The following is a 19,575-nucleotide window of genomic DNA, read 5'->3' as shown; positions in this document are numbered from 1 at the left end:
CTGATTTAAAGGACACATTGCTAAGAATAGGCCTTATAATTGACACATTCTTTTGTTTTGAATGAGTCATCCTTGAGAAAAATAGCATTCTTTTAAAAGTCACCAATACTCAACTGTGAGAAGCATACCAAAGATTGAAAATTGCAGTCTTTCTTGTGAAGTAACACAAGATTAGAAGCCAGGGAACACAGGTTCCCTGTCAGCTGACCACCAGCTGTGTGAGCTCGGCATCCCACACCACTGGCAGCTTAGGGCTCTCTTCACAAGCAGGTCGTTTCCAGTCTGTTTTGACTGACAAGGAATTAAGGTTCATTTCTGGGTTTGACTGGTTACCCCATGCAGACTCTGAGGGCTAGCATTTTCTAGTGGACATCAAACGTAACCACCAAAGCTTCCTTTTGTGAGAGAAATGATATATTGAAAAAATAAATTCATATTAAAAGCAGGAGGAAGCATATGGCGTATTGAGTCTGGATCCTTTGAACTACCAGGTTATTCCACCTCTCCTTGAATTATCCTTGACTGAAGTTTGACCCCTTGTTATACCTACATACCAATATGTCTGATTTCACCAAGAGAACATGGAAGAAGGGACGAGTTCTTATGATTTAGATAAATGGAGAACTTTGCCTGGGAGTCACCAACTCCAAAAGTGTTTTGTGTGGCTCTGCTTTCACTGTTTCTGTAATTAATGAGATTTTGAAGTCTCTTACTGACTGAAACACTGATGAGCTTCAAAAGTACCCAAGGCTGTGATTGGCTTCAGCTGCAACTTTAGATGGCATCACAAACAGGACCGAGAAAATGGAAGTGGAAGAGAGTAGCTGCAAAAAGCAAAAGTAAAAATATTAAGCCAGCTTTCCTCAACCAATACAGTTTGCATGTCACTTCACCTCTAAAGACCTCTGCTTCCTTCCATAGATTGGTGAAGTTAGAAAAGACAATCTCTTAAACTCTCTCCAGGGTTAGGAAACACACTCCAATTGCTTTATGGATAGAGATTAAAAGTGCTTTATACAAGCTTCAGTTGGAACCGAAAAGTTACCAAACTTTATTTTTCAAAATAGGCTTAAAAAATAGCCCAAAGGGATTTGCTCATGGACTTTCTGGAAAAAAATAACAGTTTAAAAACCGTTGACCAAATTGGAAAGCTGATGGTGGGTGAAAATGTTGTATCTATGTCAAATGTCAAGTTTGCTGAAATTTATAACAGCTCTGTGGTTATTGTCAGGAAAGAAGCCCAGCCTCAGAAAATGGCAGCAGTTAGAAACTTCCAAAAAAGAGATCTCAGCAAGCCAGCAGGTCAACTGGCCACACCATGGGGCCAAAAATAAACAAAGTGACTCAGTGGACCAGAGAGAAAACAGCTTACCACCAACAGCACCACAAACAGCAGGAGCCTGGGGTGGGGGAGTGCTGGCTCTCTTGCCTGCTAGTCCCCTGGTGGGACACAATGGGCCCAGATTGCTGTTCTGCACACAATGGATTGTACTGCAGCTGCAGAGCCCAGAGCTAAGGGTTCAGCAGCATCTTTAGTCATCAGCTGTAAACAAACTGATCCTCTTCCGCTGGGAGCAGGGCAAGCAATTACAAAGTGGTCCTGCGTGGTCCTCATGTGCTCGGGCAGCAAAGGTTCTGAATTGACTACGTGACTATAGAAACCACACGGAGTCCAAAGAGAGTGAGGCGTGCAGTTCAGCTCAGTCAGCAAGACTGTGCAGGGACACATGGTCGACTGACTCTCCCAATAACTCACCTCTCAGCTCAACACATTCCTGGCTGAATTCAATTTCCATACGATTATGTCACCCCATTAGCAATTTGGATTAGACATACTGACAAGGGCTACAAATAAATCTGTTCCATTTAGTTCAATCAATACTTGATTAGGGTTATTATTCACAGAATCTCCATCCACAGGTTCAGATCACTAAGGAATAAGGACCTCAGCCATGCCCTCCAGAATCCCTGACTCAGCTGAGTAAGTCCCAGAGAGCACTAACTAGGTCTTATCTCAGATAGCCACTCAGCTTCCGTTCTTATGCGATGCGTGGATTGTGCCACCATGTTGCTGGTAATAATTAAAACACAACAGGAGTGGTTGACAACCACACCACAGTGTAGTCTGAGGCGCATCAGTGATCCATTTACCCTCAGGGAGTTCAGCCTGGCCTGTTGGTGTCCTGTGGCTTGTCCCGTCTCATTGGCTGTGGTAGCTAAAGTCAAGACTAGGTTCCTGACCTGCCTCTAGAATGTGCACTCTATTGCCAGGGAACAGTGCTCACACTGCTGTATGGAAACAGGAATCCATGTCTCCCCCAGGCAGGACAGCCCTCTTTACCTGGGGACCTAGCAAAGGAAATGTGATCCAAAGAGTGGTGTTATAGCGAACGACTACAGGGAGCCAAAGACGAGACACACAGCAAATCCCATGCCCAGTAGAGAGATATCCTGTGACCCACTCTTTCCCATATGCAAACATAAACCAAAGGAGACAGTTTCCATTCGGGATTTGTTGATAAAGTTCGTTTGGATCACTATTCCATGAAATTGGACAATCCATATTGTCCATGGTCACCAAGTAATTACAGCCTTGATAGTCATACATGGCATAATCCAAGGGCACTCAGGTGTCAGGAAAAGCATATGAATTGGTATGAGTTTAACTGAAGCAAGGTTGCTTCTATCTTTGTGTTTTTACGTGTACAAGGGGCTTCACTGTAGGAGCTGCCTTTGATGATATCAGGCATGTAGAGCAACTAAGGGCCAGCCGAGCCCACATAAGTTTTTCTGACCCCACTGCATATAGATTGAAGTGATAAACCCAGAAATACAGCAAGTTGGCAATCAGGGCTGCTTACTTCAGTGGACCATGTGATTGTTTTAGCAGGCGGCAGGGTTAGAATTTGGATATAATGATAGCATCAATCATTGTCCCCTTCCAGTGCCTCCAAGGTTGAAGGTATTCCTTCCTCTACTGAAGTGAGTATTGGTGCCAGGGAGGCACCAAGGGGCACACCTCAAGGAGGCTGCCTCCTCTTAAAGAAATCTGTAGTTCAAAAGGGCCCCACATATTTGACCCCCCTTACCCTCATCTCCCACCCCCCACCGCCCTTACCCTCTGGTAACCACTCAATTATTGTAGGACATTTTCTTTACTGTCTCTAGGATTCACTTTTAAATAGTCGCTCACATCGCTCCCCAAATTTTGACTTGGGTGGCTGGTTTCTGAATCTTGCCAGAACTAATGAGCAATCCTGGGCCTTCCTGTTGAGTTAGCATCTGCTAACTTTATTGGGGCTTATCGACATAATGTTATCAATGTATTATAGTAGGAACAAGTCACTTGCAAAAAGTGAGAGGCTTGTTCTGTGGTTTGGCCCACCCACTGGTGGAAAATGGCAGGAGAATCCAAGTATTACTGAGACTGCACGGTAACCATGCTCTGGAAACTGAGTTGGGTGACCTTAGAGTGCCAAAGGGATTGAGAAAAGACATGACCAAAGTCCAGGATAGCATGCCAGGTGTCACGTGGTCAATTGATTCAGTGATAGTCACAATGTCTGGAATAGCTACACCTACAGGGGCCAAAACTGAATTCAGTTGGCAATCATCCTCCATGAGCATCCAGATCTCATTAGCTTTCTTCACTGGCCACACAGCCCTATGATGTCGGAAGGGAACCTGAAGCTGAGCTGTGATCTGTTGTGCTTGCATCCCACCATCACCTCCCTACAGTGGCTCGTCCAGATCAGGACATCTGCCTTGGACATCACAGCATTCACAGAACCAGCATGTAAATCATCACTTGCAATTACACATTCAGCCTAGGAAGGGGCAGAAGTAGTGCATAACAGGGGTCCAAACAGCCCCACCAGAAGGCACATTTCCTTCCTTTACCATTTTACTCTGTTTTCAATCTTACTAATGGAATAAGTGGTTCTCTCCCCTCAAGGGATCCTGGTACATTAGTCATTTGTGCATGGATATCAGAAAAAGACATAAAAGTTTATGTTCGCCTGCCCTTACCTTTCTCCCCTACCCTCATTGTGCCCTCTTTAGGTGTGTAAGCTATTTGAGATCTCCTGAGAATGACACCTCACCCCAGTACTCTTTATCCTTAAAGGCTTTCAAATCTGGATACAGATGTGCAAGGTCGGGCAGTACATGTTCTGAGGGAGATGTTTGCTCTAACACAGCCACCTGGCTTTCTAGTTCCTCCATCAGAGGGAGATTGACCGCCACAAGGAATCTGGTTCTGCAGAGGCATGCAGAGCTCTATCTGCCTGAAAAACTAACGCCTCCTTGGGGCCCTCCATCACCTGGGTTTTAGCACACAAGTCTTTGGTGAGCATCACATCAGTCTCTACTGTGGGAACCCTTATTTCAGTTAAGGGCATATCCACATTGCCTCGTGGTTTGGAGAACGTTGGATTTTCCTATCCTGGGCTTGGTCTTGGATTTCAGAGGCTTTGCCTGGTTTAGAGAGTGCCATCCTGGACCTCTAATGGCCCTAAATCAGCATGGCTGCCAGCACAGGGCCTCCCTACAAGAAAGATAGTGAAGTATTCTACCTTGTGGGGAGGAGGGAAATCTTCAAACTCTTCAGTCATTCTCTGGATAAGGATCATAATCTGGCTGTCATCCTGTCTAAGACAGACCCAGTCTGAGCAGCATCAAACCTCAGGCTTTCAACAGCTTCCTGCACGGGATTTCATGGGATTTTATTGGCCTCAAGAAAGTCTCTTTAGGTTAGCCATAATACAGTTATTAAAACAGAAATCCACAGTAGTGAAACTCATTGAATGGCATGATTCTGTCCCAATTAAATCATCTGCACAGTGGCTTAAATCATGGGATCCAATGTCAAAGAACATAGGTGCTTCGTTCAGCCCCAAGGAGCACAGCGTTCCTCACTCTTTTATTAGCTATGGGTCTAACAGTTCCTCCACCCATTAATCAAAGCCCCCCACGCTTTCTCCTTTCCCTCTTACTATGGGTATGCATCTTTCTACCCACTATCGAAGTGAACTCTCCTCTAGATGTTTCTAGTTCTGACATAAGACTGGGTGTGGCTGTGCTTTCCTGCCTGGTGGAGCCCAGAGCACTCTCTCAGTCCCTAGTCCACTGGAGAGCGAGCAGCAACAATAGCGCCCTTTGGGAGCTGCTTAGAATCTGTCATCACCACTCAACCTCCATCCATCAACTCATCTCATGTTCATCAATAGCTAGGGCAGGTGGACCACTCACCACCTGCCTCTGCACCACCTGAGCCAGAACATTTGCCACCAGCTCCCAAGGAATCTCTTCGTATTCTCAAACCTCACCCATGAGTCCTTGCCTTCTCTCTTCCAAAAAAAAATCATTTTCTATCTTGGCACTCTGCTTGTTGTGCCAATTTGGAAAGTATCTCAACCTCTTAGAAGATGCAAGAAAGAACAAGTCTCCAGAGGTGTCTGAGTAAGCCAGCAGGTTGTCTTGCTGCAACTCCACAGTTGGCAAAATTTGACAAAAGGATGTAGACAGTTTATTGCTCACAGCACAGTGAACAGCAAAAGCTTTAGCACGGTAGTGACTTCCCTGTCTAAATCCCACAGAGTGGTGCAGATGGTGGCTGCACACTCAGTGTAATAGCTGAGGGACTCAGAGATAAAGTCTCAGCCCCTTTTGCAGCAAGCATAAACAACTCTCCCCTGAAGCAAGCAGTCACACCGTCATCAATGCTGTGGTCACCTCGACCTACTTAATTGCATATATGACTATCAGCAGAAACTGTGCCAAGTCAGAGGACAGGTAACCCATGCAGTTGGCACAGCCAGCAAGGATGGGCAGAAACACCCAGGGCCCGTGGCAGGCTGCCTCTTCCAATGGTGGTAATGATCATTCTATTCTCACTTTTATGAAATATATATTAAAATATTTAGGGATAAAAGGTCAACTTAGTATCAAATGGGGTGTGTGTGTGTGTGTGTGTGTGTGTGTGTGTGTGTGTGTGTGTGTGGAAGAAGAGAGAAAAAAAGGGAAAACTAGTAAAATGAATAGGGTAAAATGTGAAGTAGGGGAATCTGGGTAAAGGGTACACAAGTGCTCTTCGTTTCATTCATATTCTTGCACTTGTCCTGAAGTTTGATATTTACCAAAATAAAGTTAAAAAATCTTTCATCCCTTTTTACTGACTATACAAACACCTCCTTTTCTTCTCACCAAAAATTATGATAACTGTGACAAGCAACGGTTATTTGTTAACTATAAAACTTGTTTTGTTTCTATAACCCTCCTCCCTTATTTGAAAATATCAAGCCACATTTTATGTATGTGAACAAATTTCATGTTGTTGCTCTAGGTGTGATAAAAAAAATACAGTGAATGTTTAAATGTAAAAAATGTATTACAGTAAAAGACATTGCCATTAATCCCCCTCAAAATACTCCCCCCCCCTGCTTCGAACACACTTATCCCATCATTCTTGCCACTTTCTGAAGCCGTTCTGGAAGTCCTCTTTCGTGTCTTTACTTCATCCTCCATCAATATAATGCTCTGTGTCACACATCGCTTCTAGTGTATGGCAATTTCTGTCAAATAAGAACATTACAGTGTGTCCTCATCCACCTTATTCACAGTATCTGGCACCATGCGACTTCTGGCTCTTCCCCAAAGTCAAAATGACCATGAAAGATAAACATTTTGAATCTATTCAGGACATGGAGGCAGCCACGACAGTGCAACTAAAGACACTCATGAAAGAGGACTTCCAGAACTGCTTCAGAAAGTGGCAAGAATGATGGGATAAGTGTGTTCAAAGTGAGAGAGAGTATACTGAGGGGGATTAATGGCGATATGTCTTTTATGGTAGCTTTTTTTTTTTTAATTTAAACATTCACCATATTTTTTGACCACACCTCATATATGCTAGCTTTACAATGGAGGTGGGAATGGGGAAATTCCTGAACTTCAAATCAGTTGCTTCAGAAAAAAATACATTAATTTTGAGAATTGGGTGAAAAATAAAAATTTCTTTATCTAGAAATAAAGACAAAATGTACTATAATTTTTTTTTTAATTTTGATCAAATCATGAATAATTTGAAGGTAAGGAGAGAAAAAGGGTCAAGGACAGAGGGAAATAAAGAATTTGGGTTAAAATATACTTTTTCAAGGAAGCCATCAATAATATCTCTTTGATGATCAATGTATAGTTCTTATTCATCAGTATATACAAATGCAATAGCATATTCAAAATGACCCAAGTGATTAAATAATGTCTTGACATTTAGGATAAACTCTGAGACTTGTAGCAGAAAGAATACACAAAGGCTCTCAAAACAGTTCTGATACACAGAAGATACCCAATAAATACGTGGTGTAACCCAACCTGAAATGCTCACTGTCTTTGTTCTTTCTCTTCTTTCAGCTAGAAAATCTGGAAGTAGAAACTGCTCCGTTGCCCTAACTGGGTCCCATGCCATTCAGACCCTCACTGAGTTTAGAAGCCATCATCTTATGTGGAAGCAGGTCACTGCAAGAATGTGTGGGCGGCTCTAGTTTCCTAGGAAATTGCCTGCTCTGAGTCATCGAAACTCTTCCCTCTCTGTCCACTTCACTCTGCCTATTAGAGGGATATCCAAATTAAATCAACCACTGGGAAGGAGAAAGCTGTGCCACACTAATGAGTTCAGCCTGTGGGCATAAGGAAGACGCCCAATGGGACTACAACAGGCCATGGTATGTATATTGAGATCATCATGGAAGAAGAACCTTCTGTCTGTAATATATTTTCAAGCAAATATTTATGGCTTCATCAAAAAAACAAACGAAAATAAAACACCATAGATTGTTAAATTCACCACAGTAACACGTAAAGTAAATGCTACCTCTGATCAAAGCACCTTGTGTGGACATCCAAGACTTCCTAGACTTCTGTAAGGGAATACTTTGCTCTATTGTTTACCTGTACTGTTAAAGTTATCTTCCAGTTAAGACATCATTTCCACCTTCATTTCCTGGCGTTGTATTTTTTTAAAAGAATAACATCTCTTACCTAGTTCCATTATTGCAAGGGAAGAGATTCACATGAAAGGTAATCTGAAACGCGGTAATGAGTCAGCCGCAGAAAGGTGGGTACTTGTGCACGGCAAGTACTTCCTGAGAGTTATCATGGGAGATTTTCCATAGTCAGGCTTTCCATGGTTTGCTCCCCAGCTTTAACTGTACAGTTCCCTTGCTTCCATCTAGGTGTTCACAAAAGGTAATAGGAAGTCAATGAGCTCGTCACTTTCTTCATGCAGGAAGTCAAGCATTAAAACGTACTCTTTATTTCTCAGTAGTCTCTCCATACTGCTTGCTCCCTTTACAGATTATTTTCTCTTGTTAATTCTGCTCAGAATACTTACGCTTTTTGAATCAGAGTGATAAATTGACAGATGTTTTTGTTGATTTTCAGAACAGTTTGAACTTTTATAAAAATACGGATTCCATCAGTTTAATCTCAAAACAGAAAGACTCAAATGACCATAGAGGGGGGAAAAAATGTGTTATCTACTTTGCAATCCTGTGTGGTTTTGGACATGAAATATTAACAATGACTCAAAAATATTTTACTAAAGATTATGTTCATATAATGTCCTCAACAATATGTTGGTCTTTTTGATCTTTTCTAAATGTCAAGATTTCTTTTGTAAAATGTCAGTCTTCTAAGTAGATTCTCTAAGACAATTCTCCTCTTTGACTGGTTTTCTTTGGTATAAAATATAGTAAAGATTTGGTCATCATCCATTTTGTTTGATCTACACAGTCAAGTCAGATGGCTGATGCCAAAAGGCTCTCCATTTTGAACTTTTGTCTGCATTGATTAAATGAATCAAATACATTATAGTTAGTTATCCATGAAGGCACAAGTAGCAAACTGGGTGCCAGCTTCCTTTATAAGAGTATTTCTGAGTCTACAAGCTGCCAGTAGTCTCAACCTTAAAATTAGTATCCATTCTTCAATCTAACAAGGCACAAATATGCACCAGACACCCACAGGCAATGTTTCAGGAAGGCAGCTGTCGTGTCAGAATAACTGAATTTACTGTCTCAGATCCAGTTGGCTGTAGTTATGTAGACCCGACCCACATATCCATTGGATGAGAAAACAAAACAAAATCCAAGATAAGTGGTTTAAAGTTTCCTTCTGTAAAGTCATATATTTGCCTCTAATAATCTCAATTTTTCAAATAGTATGAGAATGGATATGAATCACGTTTAATTGTTTTACATTTTCTGATCAAAGTCATTAAAAGCAGGGTCTTAAAAAGATTTAGAATGTCAAATAAATGCATTTGTATACATATATTTACATACATACATTATGAGAGCTTCCACAAGTAAAAAGAATAATTCAAATGAAACACAATAAGGGAAAATGACATATTTGCATGTAAGTCTCTGGGGAGGAAAATCTTGTTTTTAATGAGCTATAATAACATGAGTCCTCTCAAGGGATGCTGTAGTGCTGCTTCCCGCTCATGAGGCTGTTTCTCAACAACCATTACTTCAGCCTAATGGCACCTCTCGGTTAAGGCATTCTAAAGTAAATCATAAGTGTGTTTTCAATATTCCTCATTCAAAATCGCTTTTATCGTAAATTTGTTAGAACTATCTTGCAATTCCATGGCCAATAGAGAAGTGGCAGCCCTGACTCAGTCGGGTTTCTTATGAAATCTGAAGACCACGTAATGTTCTGCTTTGTTCTTCCTTCTTATTTCATCCTTGCCCTTACGGATGGGATCTCTTCCTAGTTTGACAGCCCAGTAATGCAGACTGTGATGTGAAGTGGAAGTTTTGCTTCTTCATTTAATTACTTGCTGTGGAGATTCGAATCCCAAGGAGGTAGTGTTTTCTCCTGTCGTCTTGCCTTTCACTGTTTCTTTGCTCCTGCATCCTTCTTTCCCTGTCAATCATTAGAAAGGAAAGAAGGTGGGGGCTGGGGGGGTGAGACTCAGCTGGGGCACAAGTGAGTCACTAAGAATCTACTGCCAATACCCCCACTGGCTACTTGATCACACTTTTGTTCTAAACTTTGTGCTGTAATATTCTGGATCCACATTAACAATTTGATGGAGTCAAGTAAGAGATTAGTGAAGAGGCTAAAAGTTTGAGCTTTGAGTCATCTGGATCCAGGTCTGAGTACACGTTTTGGTATTTTTCTTTTTTTTTTTTCTTTTTGGCTTTGTGGCTTTGAATAACACATTTAAGCTCTCTTAGTGTCAGTCTTCTCTTAAAAGTAGGGCCAACAATAGCAACCTTATTGGTCTGTGGTCAGGACCAAGTGAGATAATGTATATAAAAAGCTTGGCCTACCATGTAGCAAATGTTCCCTATTTGTAGTGCAAATTATAAGTGAAAACTATCATTGTTAGAGAGAAAGAGAGAGATTTGATGAATCCTCAGGTAGAACCACCTCTCTGATCACCCTTGGCAGGAAACTCTGAGAGGGCCCTCCTTGAGAAGGCAAAAAGACCTCAAGCAGAACCTCCTATAATAAAATAGCATTTCAATAAGTGCCATCAAAAGAAGCAGACTCTTAATTTGGCCATTGGAGACACTTCTCAACATTGAAATAGATGGTTGGCAGTTTTAAAATAAACTCTTCTAAAAAATAGCTTTGAGTTGGTAAAAGAATATTCATTTCCTTAGATAATATGACATGTGTTGCTAAAACTGACATCCATTCACTTGCAAATTTCATTATTGAAAAGGCACACTTAGCTTAATATTACCCAAAAGATGCTAACAAAATTCTACTTCCAGTTTTCACAGCATGCACTTTTTGTCTTGGGATCCAAGCAAAAGTTGAAATTCAGAAGCACTGATACAAAGCCTAGCAGAGAAATAAAACTAAGGCACAAAGAAAAGATGATCTCTAACGACATTTATTACATAGCCCCCAAAGCATTCAAAGTCCTTACTTCAGTCAGTTATGTTTATATGGTCAAAAGTTAAAGCAAGATCCTTTTGGTAATGCTTGGATTACATATCTCATTCCAAATTTGTGGAAATCATGTGTGTGCTGCATCTCTCCTACAATAAAGGTAATCGGTTTATGTAGCCATAGTCTCTGTCTACTGGCAATTACCAAGATGAGGAGGCCTATGAGCGATTCTTCCAGCTTCAGCTAGCAATACTGCTCTTAGGGTTTTCCAAACTCCAGAGCATTTCAGCCAAAGAAAACTAAGGATAGGACATGGTAGCCTCAGCTTCTCTGTTTCTCTACTGGCCGTAGATGCCCATGCTGTGGCTGTGCATGTACAACCAGAGGCATTATCCCCTTCATAGAAATGTCCACCACCAGGGAATGGGGGAGGGGAAGAATCCTCATTGGCATTGTAAAAGCATCAAGATTCTTGCCTAGATTCTCAACATAATTTTTTTCTCACAGACTACATTACTTGGGCTAGGAGAAGGGATGGGAACCAACATGAATCCTCATGAGTACCTTGGCCAAATCATTATATTTGCCCTGTGTGAGATGCTTCAGGACTCACTATCACAGAATTTGGCATCCAGATTATATTTACGACCACTGTTATTAAGACATTAGGGTCTAAAATGACAAGTCAATTAAAAGACCTAACTTTGAGACATCCATCCAAGAGCCAGTTGAATTTGATTAGAAGTAATTTCAACCCACAGTCGTTGTTTTCCACTGAAATCAAAATACTAAACTTCAAGGAATTATGTACATTACTAACTCTTCAAGAATTAAGCAAAACCAAATACTTAGTGTGCTATAGTGTGTGGCAAATATTCAGGCTCTTGTCATGTAATGTCATAACATTTCTTAAAGGAAGCAGCAGATGGATCAAGTTCAATTTAATCCAACCAATATTATTGTGTCCTAGGCACTCAGATTACAAACGTAAGGACTACCGACATTGAGGTTTTACGAATATGAAAAGTGGGTTGAGGGTGGATTAAAAGTGCATCTTATTACAAGGTATTGCACCAACAAGGCTGGTGCAAAAAAGATTGCGGTTTTTGCAACTATTTTAAACCTTTTAAACCACAACTACTTTTGCACCAACCTAATACTTTTCAAATAACATTGACTAGCTGCATATGCATTTTAAAGGAACTTTAAGAACTCAGAAATCATTAAATTAAATATATCAACCTTTGAAATCATCTCCTGACTTAAACATATAAAAAGATGATTCTAGACTCTGAGCACATATTCAGAGAAAGATCGATTTGCTGGGGTTCTTCCCATCACACATTTAATAGAAATTTAATAGTGTAGTTTTTCAACTTTGCATTTCCTACAAACTTGTAGTAAGTGAAAACTCCATTAAAATCTGTACTTGGTATCGCACTTAAACTTTACAAACTACAGGGGAAATTAGGAGGATTACTGCTGCCTCTGCACTTTGAGAGAGGTTCAGGTTGGCATTTCATAGCCAACCCATTTGGAAAGTAATGCTTAGTGATGCCCAGACCCCACACCTAGAAAGAACAGCCCTATGTGGTGTATAAAGGATGAGCTCTTTCTTCTCTCCCAGCCTGCAGAAGCTTAGAAGTCTCTGATCCATTCATGTCCAAAAGAGACCCTCATATGCTTAAAGACAAAATAAAACTCTATGGCAATAGATTAAAATATTCCCAGAGTGTAGTACTAGGTCTGAGTCAATGCAAAAGTTTTATTATTTCTCTGGCAAAAGTGAGTTAAGACTCAAGTAGAATCAATACAGAATAAGGAAGGAAGGAGCGAGCTTACTCATTTTTATCATTTTACCATTGCAGTTATTTGCACCACACTTCACTGCTGCTCAGAGAAATTAGTTGGCATTCTTACCCTTCATACAAAGAGGTTATCTTGAAAAAGATGTCCTATAGAGCAGGTATTCAAATATATTCAATCTAGTCAAAGTTGCAGATTCTATAGAATCTATCAGACCAGAAACAGAATCTACTGAAACAATACTTGAGTGCAAGCAGCTGTTGGGTAGATTTACAGCTCTGTTTCAAGAAAACTTCTGTAGTTATGGAAACAATACAAAACAGCCCTATGTTAGTATAAAACTTGACTGATACTAATCATAACAGTGCCAAGTTTTTCAATGTAAGCAGATATGTTTATATTTGTTACTTGGTGTGTCTTCAGTTTGGGTTTTGAAAGAATGATAATATTAAGTACATCGCATGAGGAGAAAGGGTAGCTCACAATTTCTGCAGTAACTGAATTTGCCTGTCTGTGAATCTCAGTGGTTAACACAACTCAATGATTTGTTGCCATTCAGAGCTACCTCATGAATCAAATATAGTTTGCTTCTCACCCCACAATCATGTACATGAAATTTAAACCAGTGCAATTGAGAAAGAGGTTTGTTGCTTAAGTCCCAACCTAAGTATCACATTCTTAGCAATCTATGCATGGTTTACAAAGAGAAGTGTTTGTTTTATGGTTCCAGAAAAGGAATACAAAGTCCTTTCGGACACTGAAGGAAATTCAGCTTAGTAGTATTGTCACACGCACTGCAGTAGGAATGTTTAGCAACAAAAATCTTCCAGGTAAAGGTGGTTTCAAGCAACTTCTTTCTTTACCTTGAAATTTGATTTTTGATAGATCCTAGGTCTTCAGAACAGGCTGTCATATTTGCTTTCAAGTCTCTTAAACAGAAATTTCTTCAGATACTTCGATGTTTGATTTAATTAGCATTATCCACTGGACTTAGAAAATTTTTCACTGAATGCACAGGATTACAAAACACAAAGTGGAAATGAGAGGAGAAGTGGTACAAACTGAGGGAGAGATAAGAAGAGACCGGAAGGGACTAAAGGAGACAACTATTCTCCCAAGAGTCTGGGTAAAGTTGAACATAGTCACACACAACGAACAACATGAGTGAGCTTCATAAATTTACACACAGTAAAACTGTTCTAATTAACAAATGCTAAAGAAAAGGAAGACAAGAATACATTTGTGTGACCTGATGTTTGTGATTTCACCATCCACAGTGGAGGACGAAACTAACGAATCTCTAGGAAGCTAGGAAGAATAGCAATTGTTTTTCCCCATTTCAAGGAGGGCAGGAGGGCCCTTATATTACACAATATTTGAAAATTCATATGTCTCATAGGCTCTCCCATCTCTGGTTCCCTCAGAGATGGGCTTCTGGATGGCAGAGGTACTTTTCACATTCCAGTTATGGCCATAATGCTGTGTTTCCTCGAAAATAAGACATAGCTGGACAATCAGCTCTCATGCGTCTTTTGGAGCAAAAATTAATATAAACCCAGTCTTATTTTACTATAAGACTGGGTCTCATATATATATAAAAACCGGGTATAATATAACATAACATAATAAATATAATATAATATAATATAACATATATAACATAATATAATATAATATAATAATACCAGGACTTATATTAATTTTTGCTCCAAAAGATGCTTTAGAGCTGATTGTCCAGCTAGATCTCATTTTCGGGAAAACAGGGTGTCACTACCCATAGTGCTGTGACACCAATCAACCAAGCCTACAGATCAGCTGGTGCCTCTTCTAGTCTGCAAGGGCCTGGGTAGATTTGGCTTCCATAGATATTCCCAGTTACAGGCATACAGTCTTCAAAAGCCTTTAAGGATCTTCAGTCAGAGGTAAACCTGTGAAAATCCCACTGGTTTTTGACCGACATATTACAGTTCTTACTTTCCCAAAATAATAAAAAGCAATTTGCATGGTTTCCATTATACAGCATAACATTAAGATGTAGTATTAAATTCTACAGTCTTCCTAGCAGAGCAATACATATGACTCTTCTCTTCCCATGGTCAAGACATGCTCTGAAATCAGTGAACATTATTCAGTCTAAGGAGTCTGATTACCAGAGACTTCCAAAAGAGAGGAGTTCCCGTTTATAAAGAGATGTGAATAAAATAGTCAGGAGTTTCATTATTTGCCTCCTCTTTGAAGTTTTCGGTTGGTTGGTTGGTTGGTTGGTTGGTTGGTTGGTTGGTTGGTTGGTTGGTTATGGGGGGATTTTTGCTGTTTCTACTCAAGATTTTTCACTTCTCCCAGGAATGTTTGTCATCAAAGACACATGCCCCTCTATTTTCTCTATGGAATAGATTTCCCTTTGCAATGACCAGTGTAGGTCATCATCACCTGAATAAAGTAAACACTGGAGATACACATTTGCTCACAGCTTGACATCATGGTGGACCACCTACATTCCCCATTTCACCAAATCATGGCCCCCTTCTCTATCATTTTGACTTTAGAATGGGTCAGAACTCAATCTCCATTATCCTGACTAGTACCAGAAACCCATCAGCCTATTCTTGTTCTCCTGCATCTCTGCAGGTGGTAAACTTGATTCCTATTGCCTTTGCCTGCCTCTGCAGGGGTCCATGCAGAAAACAGAAAAATAGCAAGGCCTTCCTGTGACTCTCTTTGGCTGTGAGACAATTTGTTCCCATCCGCCCCCAGGCTCACCCAGGGCTCTGACTCAGAAGGAAGCTGCTACTGATCACTGCTGTATTATCTTAAAACTCATTCGCTTTATGGAAATTCATGGCCCTTATCTCTCAAGGGAATGGAGAAAAACAATAGGCCTCCTACCCAGCTGTACTTTCCATGTAAACTGCATCATCTATATAAATTAGGTTCGAATAATATCAGATTATATTCTGGATTCATAAAGTCAATATTGTAAATAGACTCTGGCAAATTTCCTAGGATCCCATTGCTGCCTGAGAATCAATCACATAACTTCTACATGAATAAGGAGGGGGAAAAACAACAATAAGACAAATTTATGTTTACGTGAACAACTGTCCAATGATTTTGGATTTTTTTGTTTGTTGGTTGGTTGGTTTGTAATAAATTCCATTCACTGAGGGGATGGAAATAATCCTGATTACATGATTCCTTTTTCATTTTTATTGTGAAATCCTTCCTTCTCCAACAATGAACTGAATTTTCTCATAGCAAAATTCATAAGCCAAATGGCATAATACAATTCATAATAATGGTTGATGATCCATTCATTTTAAATACTGTTCACTACAATAAAATTCCAGTGAAATCTAAGAACTGGGACAGTCCATTGAAGTTACTTGTACCAGGAGGTAATTTGGCCTATATGCATGGATATACACATAAAAAATAGGAGTATCTCTTTTAAAGTATCATTTTCTCATAACAAGGCTGAAGCTTCCAGTAGGAACTTGGGAAATCAATTTGGTGAGTTTCTTATTGATCCTGAAGACCATTGAAGTGATCATGCTGGTTGTTCTCTAACTGGCTGGTTTCTCACTTAGAGAAAGTTGGAAACTGAGCAATTAAAAGACACCAGGAGGGAAAAGGCCTACCTTGTACTTCATGCAGAGCTGTGAGAGAGAGGGGGATCCGGTAAATGCATGGAAACAGCCATGCTGCTTGTGACATAAATTTAAAAACTCTATATGTTTAACTCTGTTTTTGCATTGTCCATAGATATCTTTGTGAAAGTAGGAAATTAATGTTAGGTTGAATCTAAACACCTAAATCAATTTGCCTCTATTTTATTAAAAAAGAATAGTTTTGACCTGTATCTGTATTTTTTAATAATTTGAAGTCTGAGACGCTCATGTCAACACTATATAAGATTGGAGACTCCCACATACCAATATAATTTGAGTCTCCATTGTTTGAGAAAATCCATAATGGAAAAACTAAAATGTCAATAATATTTTCAGATGTGCATTTTATTTCTCACAAGAGCACCTACATTCATTTGAAGAACAGTTCTATATATATTCTCAAACATATTTATTTAGTTTATGGCCTGATAAACATGTGACTTCCCAGATTGGTGGGAATAGCTCCACAGCCTATCAAGGATCAGGGGACCCTGAGATTTTTTAAATGGCTGGTTTGATTGAAGTTTCTGTTATCATTCAGGTGTTTTGCATTATACAGTATATTTTTAAATAACTATCACCAACACACACACACACACACACATACACACACCATAGCAAAATGGAGCCTTGGAAATTACACAGCAACTGTGATCAAAATAGAAAGTAATCAATAAAATAAAGTTTATCAAGGTCTTAGCTCCTTATTTGAAAGTCTACAATCAAGAAATTACTTGCAAACTCATTATTTACATTTGTTCCCTGGAAACAAACTTAAAATAAAAATTAGAAAGTGCTTTCAACTATACTCTCTTTTAAATTTTAATTTGAATTTCAAATTAAGGTATTATTACCACACAAAATCTAAATTTCACTGAAAAGTTTTAATGATCATAAACCCTGAATCCATAAAATTCAATGCTACAATTTATAATTTAACACTCCCATCATAAAAATTTCTGTTCTATGACTAGCATTTAAAATTCCCATTAGTTTAATGAGAATTAAATGAGAAATATTGGTATATATATACATATTTCCTATTATGTATATAATATATATTTTATATGTTATAACATTGAATTATATATTATATATAATAGGAATATATATGTAATGGGAATATACATATATAATGATGGGACTATATATTTATATATATTCCCATTATATTTTCGATATAAACAGAATATATATACCAATATAAACTTACTTATATATTTAAATAGGTATATAAATTCTCATTAATTTGGAGGGAATTAAAGAAGAAATGCCAGTTTCCACTAACACCTTTCATTGGCAATATGTTTTCTGACCTTTTAACCTACTTAATAATTCTGGAAACTTAAAATGACAAGTAATCTTGTTGTTTTCATTTTATTATGTTAAATCAAAAAAATTACAAGTGGAACTTTACAAAAATGGAAAAATCTGCTCTATCAAATGTAGCAAATACACAAGTTTTTATAAAGTGTGAATCTAAACATTTGGTGCTCTGTTACTTGTCATTAAATTTTTGTAACAGTAATGGCACATTTTTGCTTTCCAAGGAAAATTTCCATTAGAAAAGAGAAGATGTGCTATATATTTTTAATTACATTGGAAATTCAGGTAACTGAAAACACTTAGCTAAAAAAAAAAAAAAAAAATACCTGTAATGTGTTCATGGGAAATATCCAAATGTAAAGAATATGTTTCATTAAATGAAATTCTCTGTGGTTGACTTAGTTTAAATACTTTTAAACAGATTCTTTCCCACAAACTACTTTTTTCTCCAGCAATAGAAATGGCAGCAGAATTGTTACTTCCTTTGTTTATAACTTGAAGTCAAACCTAACATAAGCAATCAACTCTCTACCCATTGATATCATTCTAATGGCTCCCGTTCAGGGGCCTGAGAGAAGAGTGGAATCATCATTTTTCTCTCAAGGGTTAGGAGTCAAAGGAAAGATACAGACCTGCTGCTCTGCATGTGGGTTCAGCTTCTTTGCAGCAGTCAAATATCTAAAGAGCATATAGAAATGCCTCCGGTAACACAAAAAGGAAGTCTAGAATAGTTCATGTTTTTCAGATTTTATATCCTCGTAAATGAAAGTATAACCAGATCTTTCAAAAAAACAGTATGAAATCCATAGATTTAGCAATGAGCACAACATGCTTCCTGTGTTTATTTTCAGGTCTTCTTCCCTATATGCTTTTACCACAATAAGTGAAAAATATTTGCCTGCGTATCCGTATAGTATTTCACCTCTGTGTCCCTGCCAAGAAATAGAGACAAATGAATATATTGTTGCTTGTGGTAATACACAAAGAGGAACATTTAAAAATATACAACGTTCTTGACATTTTGATGCACTGGTAATTTGGCTTTAGGTTTTGTTTTGTTTTGGGTTTTAATTAGCGTGTTAGTCTCACCTTCATTTTTTTCACTGTTGATGTGTATTTTCACTTGCAGTAAAGACTAAGTTATCATTTCACATGTTAGGCACATTTCTAGGTAAGACAGGACAATCAGCTGTAGCTTTCAAAAAAATGGCTTGCCAAATCACAATGGTCTCATGTAGATAAAAATGCTGACTCATACATCAAACAGTGAGCATACTGCTAAATTGTTTTTACATTATTTCTATTTGACTGTTTAAGGTTATTGTATGGAATAATATAAACTTCACATTGTATTACTCTTGTTCAAGAATACTTAAGTATTTTAGGCTGTATTGTGATTTTCTTGCATGTAATATATGATGATATATATAATAAAGAAAACCTGATAGGGATACAAATCTAGATTTTTCTCTCTTGTCTTTTTCATTCACACATTATCATTGATCTGTTTGAAAAGAATATCCTCTGGGGAAATATTGCAGTGTAGGTAAAGAGCCTAAGAATCAAACTAACAGATGATTTTGATGCTGAATAAGCACTTCAAAATGAATGAATGGGATGGGCTTTTCTCTTTGTAAATTATTTCCAGTGTTTTGCCCCTAAAACTTGACAACTATGACTTCTTCATTGAGAACTGCCAACCAACTGTACAGAGGAAAGAAAAAAAATAAACCCGCTACTGTAAAGTCATCAGTTGAAAAATAAAACTACATTCACTTCTAGTCTACTTTAAAAAAATTAATTCGATATCTTAAGCAGTTAAATTCTTTGCAAGAAACAAGAAGTTCAATAGGGTAAAATTTAG

General features: G+C 38.6%; 1 protein-coding gene across 1 annotated transcript in view; it reads left to right on the top strand.

The window, feature by feature from the left end:
• OPRM1 (opioid receptor mu 1) overlaps positions 1-19,168 on the top strand; it is a 64,202-nt gene extending 45,034 nt beyond the window's left edge. Inside the window, exon 4 of the mRNA XM_019749260.3 lies at positions 7,411-19,168. Coding sequence (XP_019604819.2) covers positions 7,411-7,449 — 39 coding nt within the window. The 3' untranslated portion in view covers positions 7,450-19,168. The remainder of the gene's footprint in view (positions 1-7,410) is intronic.
• The last annotated feature ends 407 nt before the right edge of the window (positions 19,169-19,575 follow it).

This window comes from Rhinolophus sinicus, chromosome 2 (genome assembly GCF_057876585.1).
Source record: "Rhinolophus sinicus isolate RSI-liver-muscle chromosome 2, RSI-T2T, whole genome shotgun sequence".
In the NCBI taxonomy this organism is placed as follows: Eukaryota; Metazoa; Chordata; class Mammalia; order Chiroptera; family Rhinolophidae; genus Rhinolophus; species Rhinolophus sinicus.
Note: the sequence above shows the minus strand (reverse complement) of the source record. Positions and strands in the feature narration are given on the sequence as shown.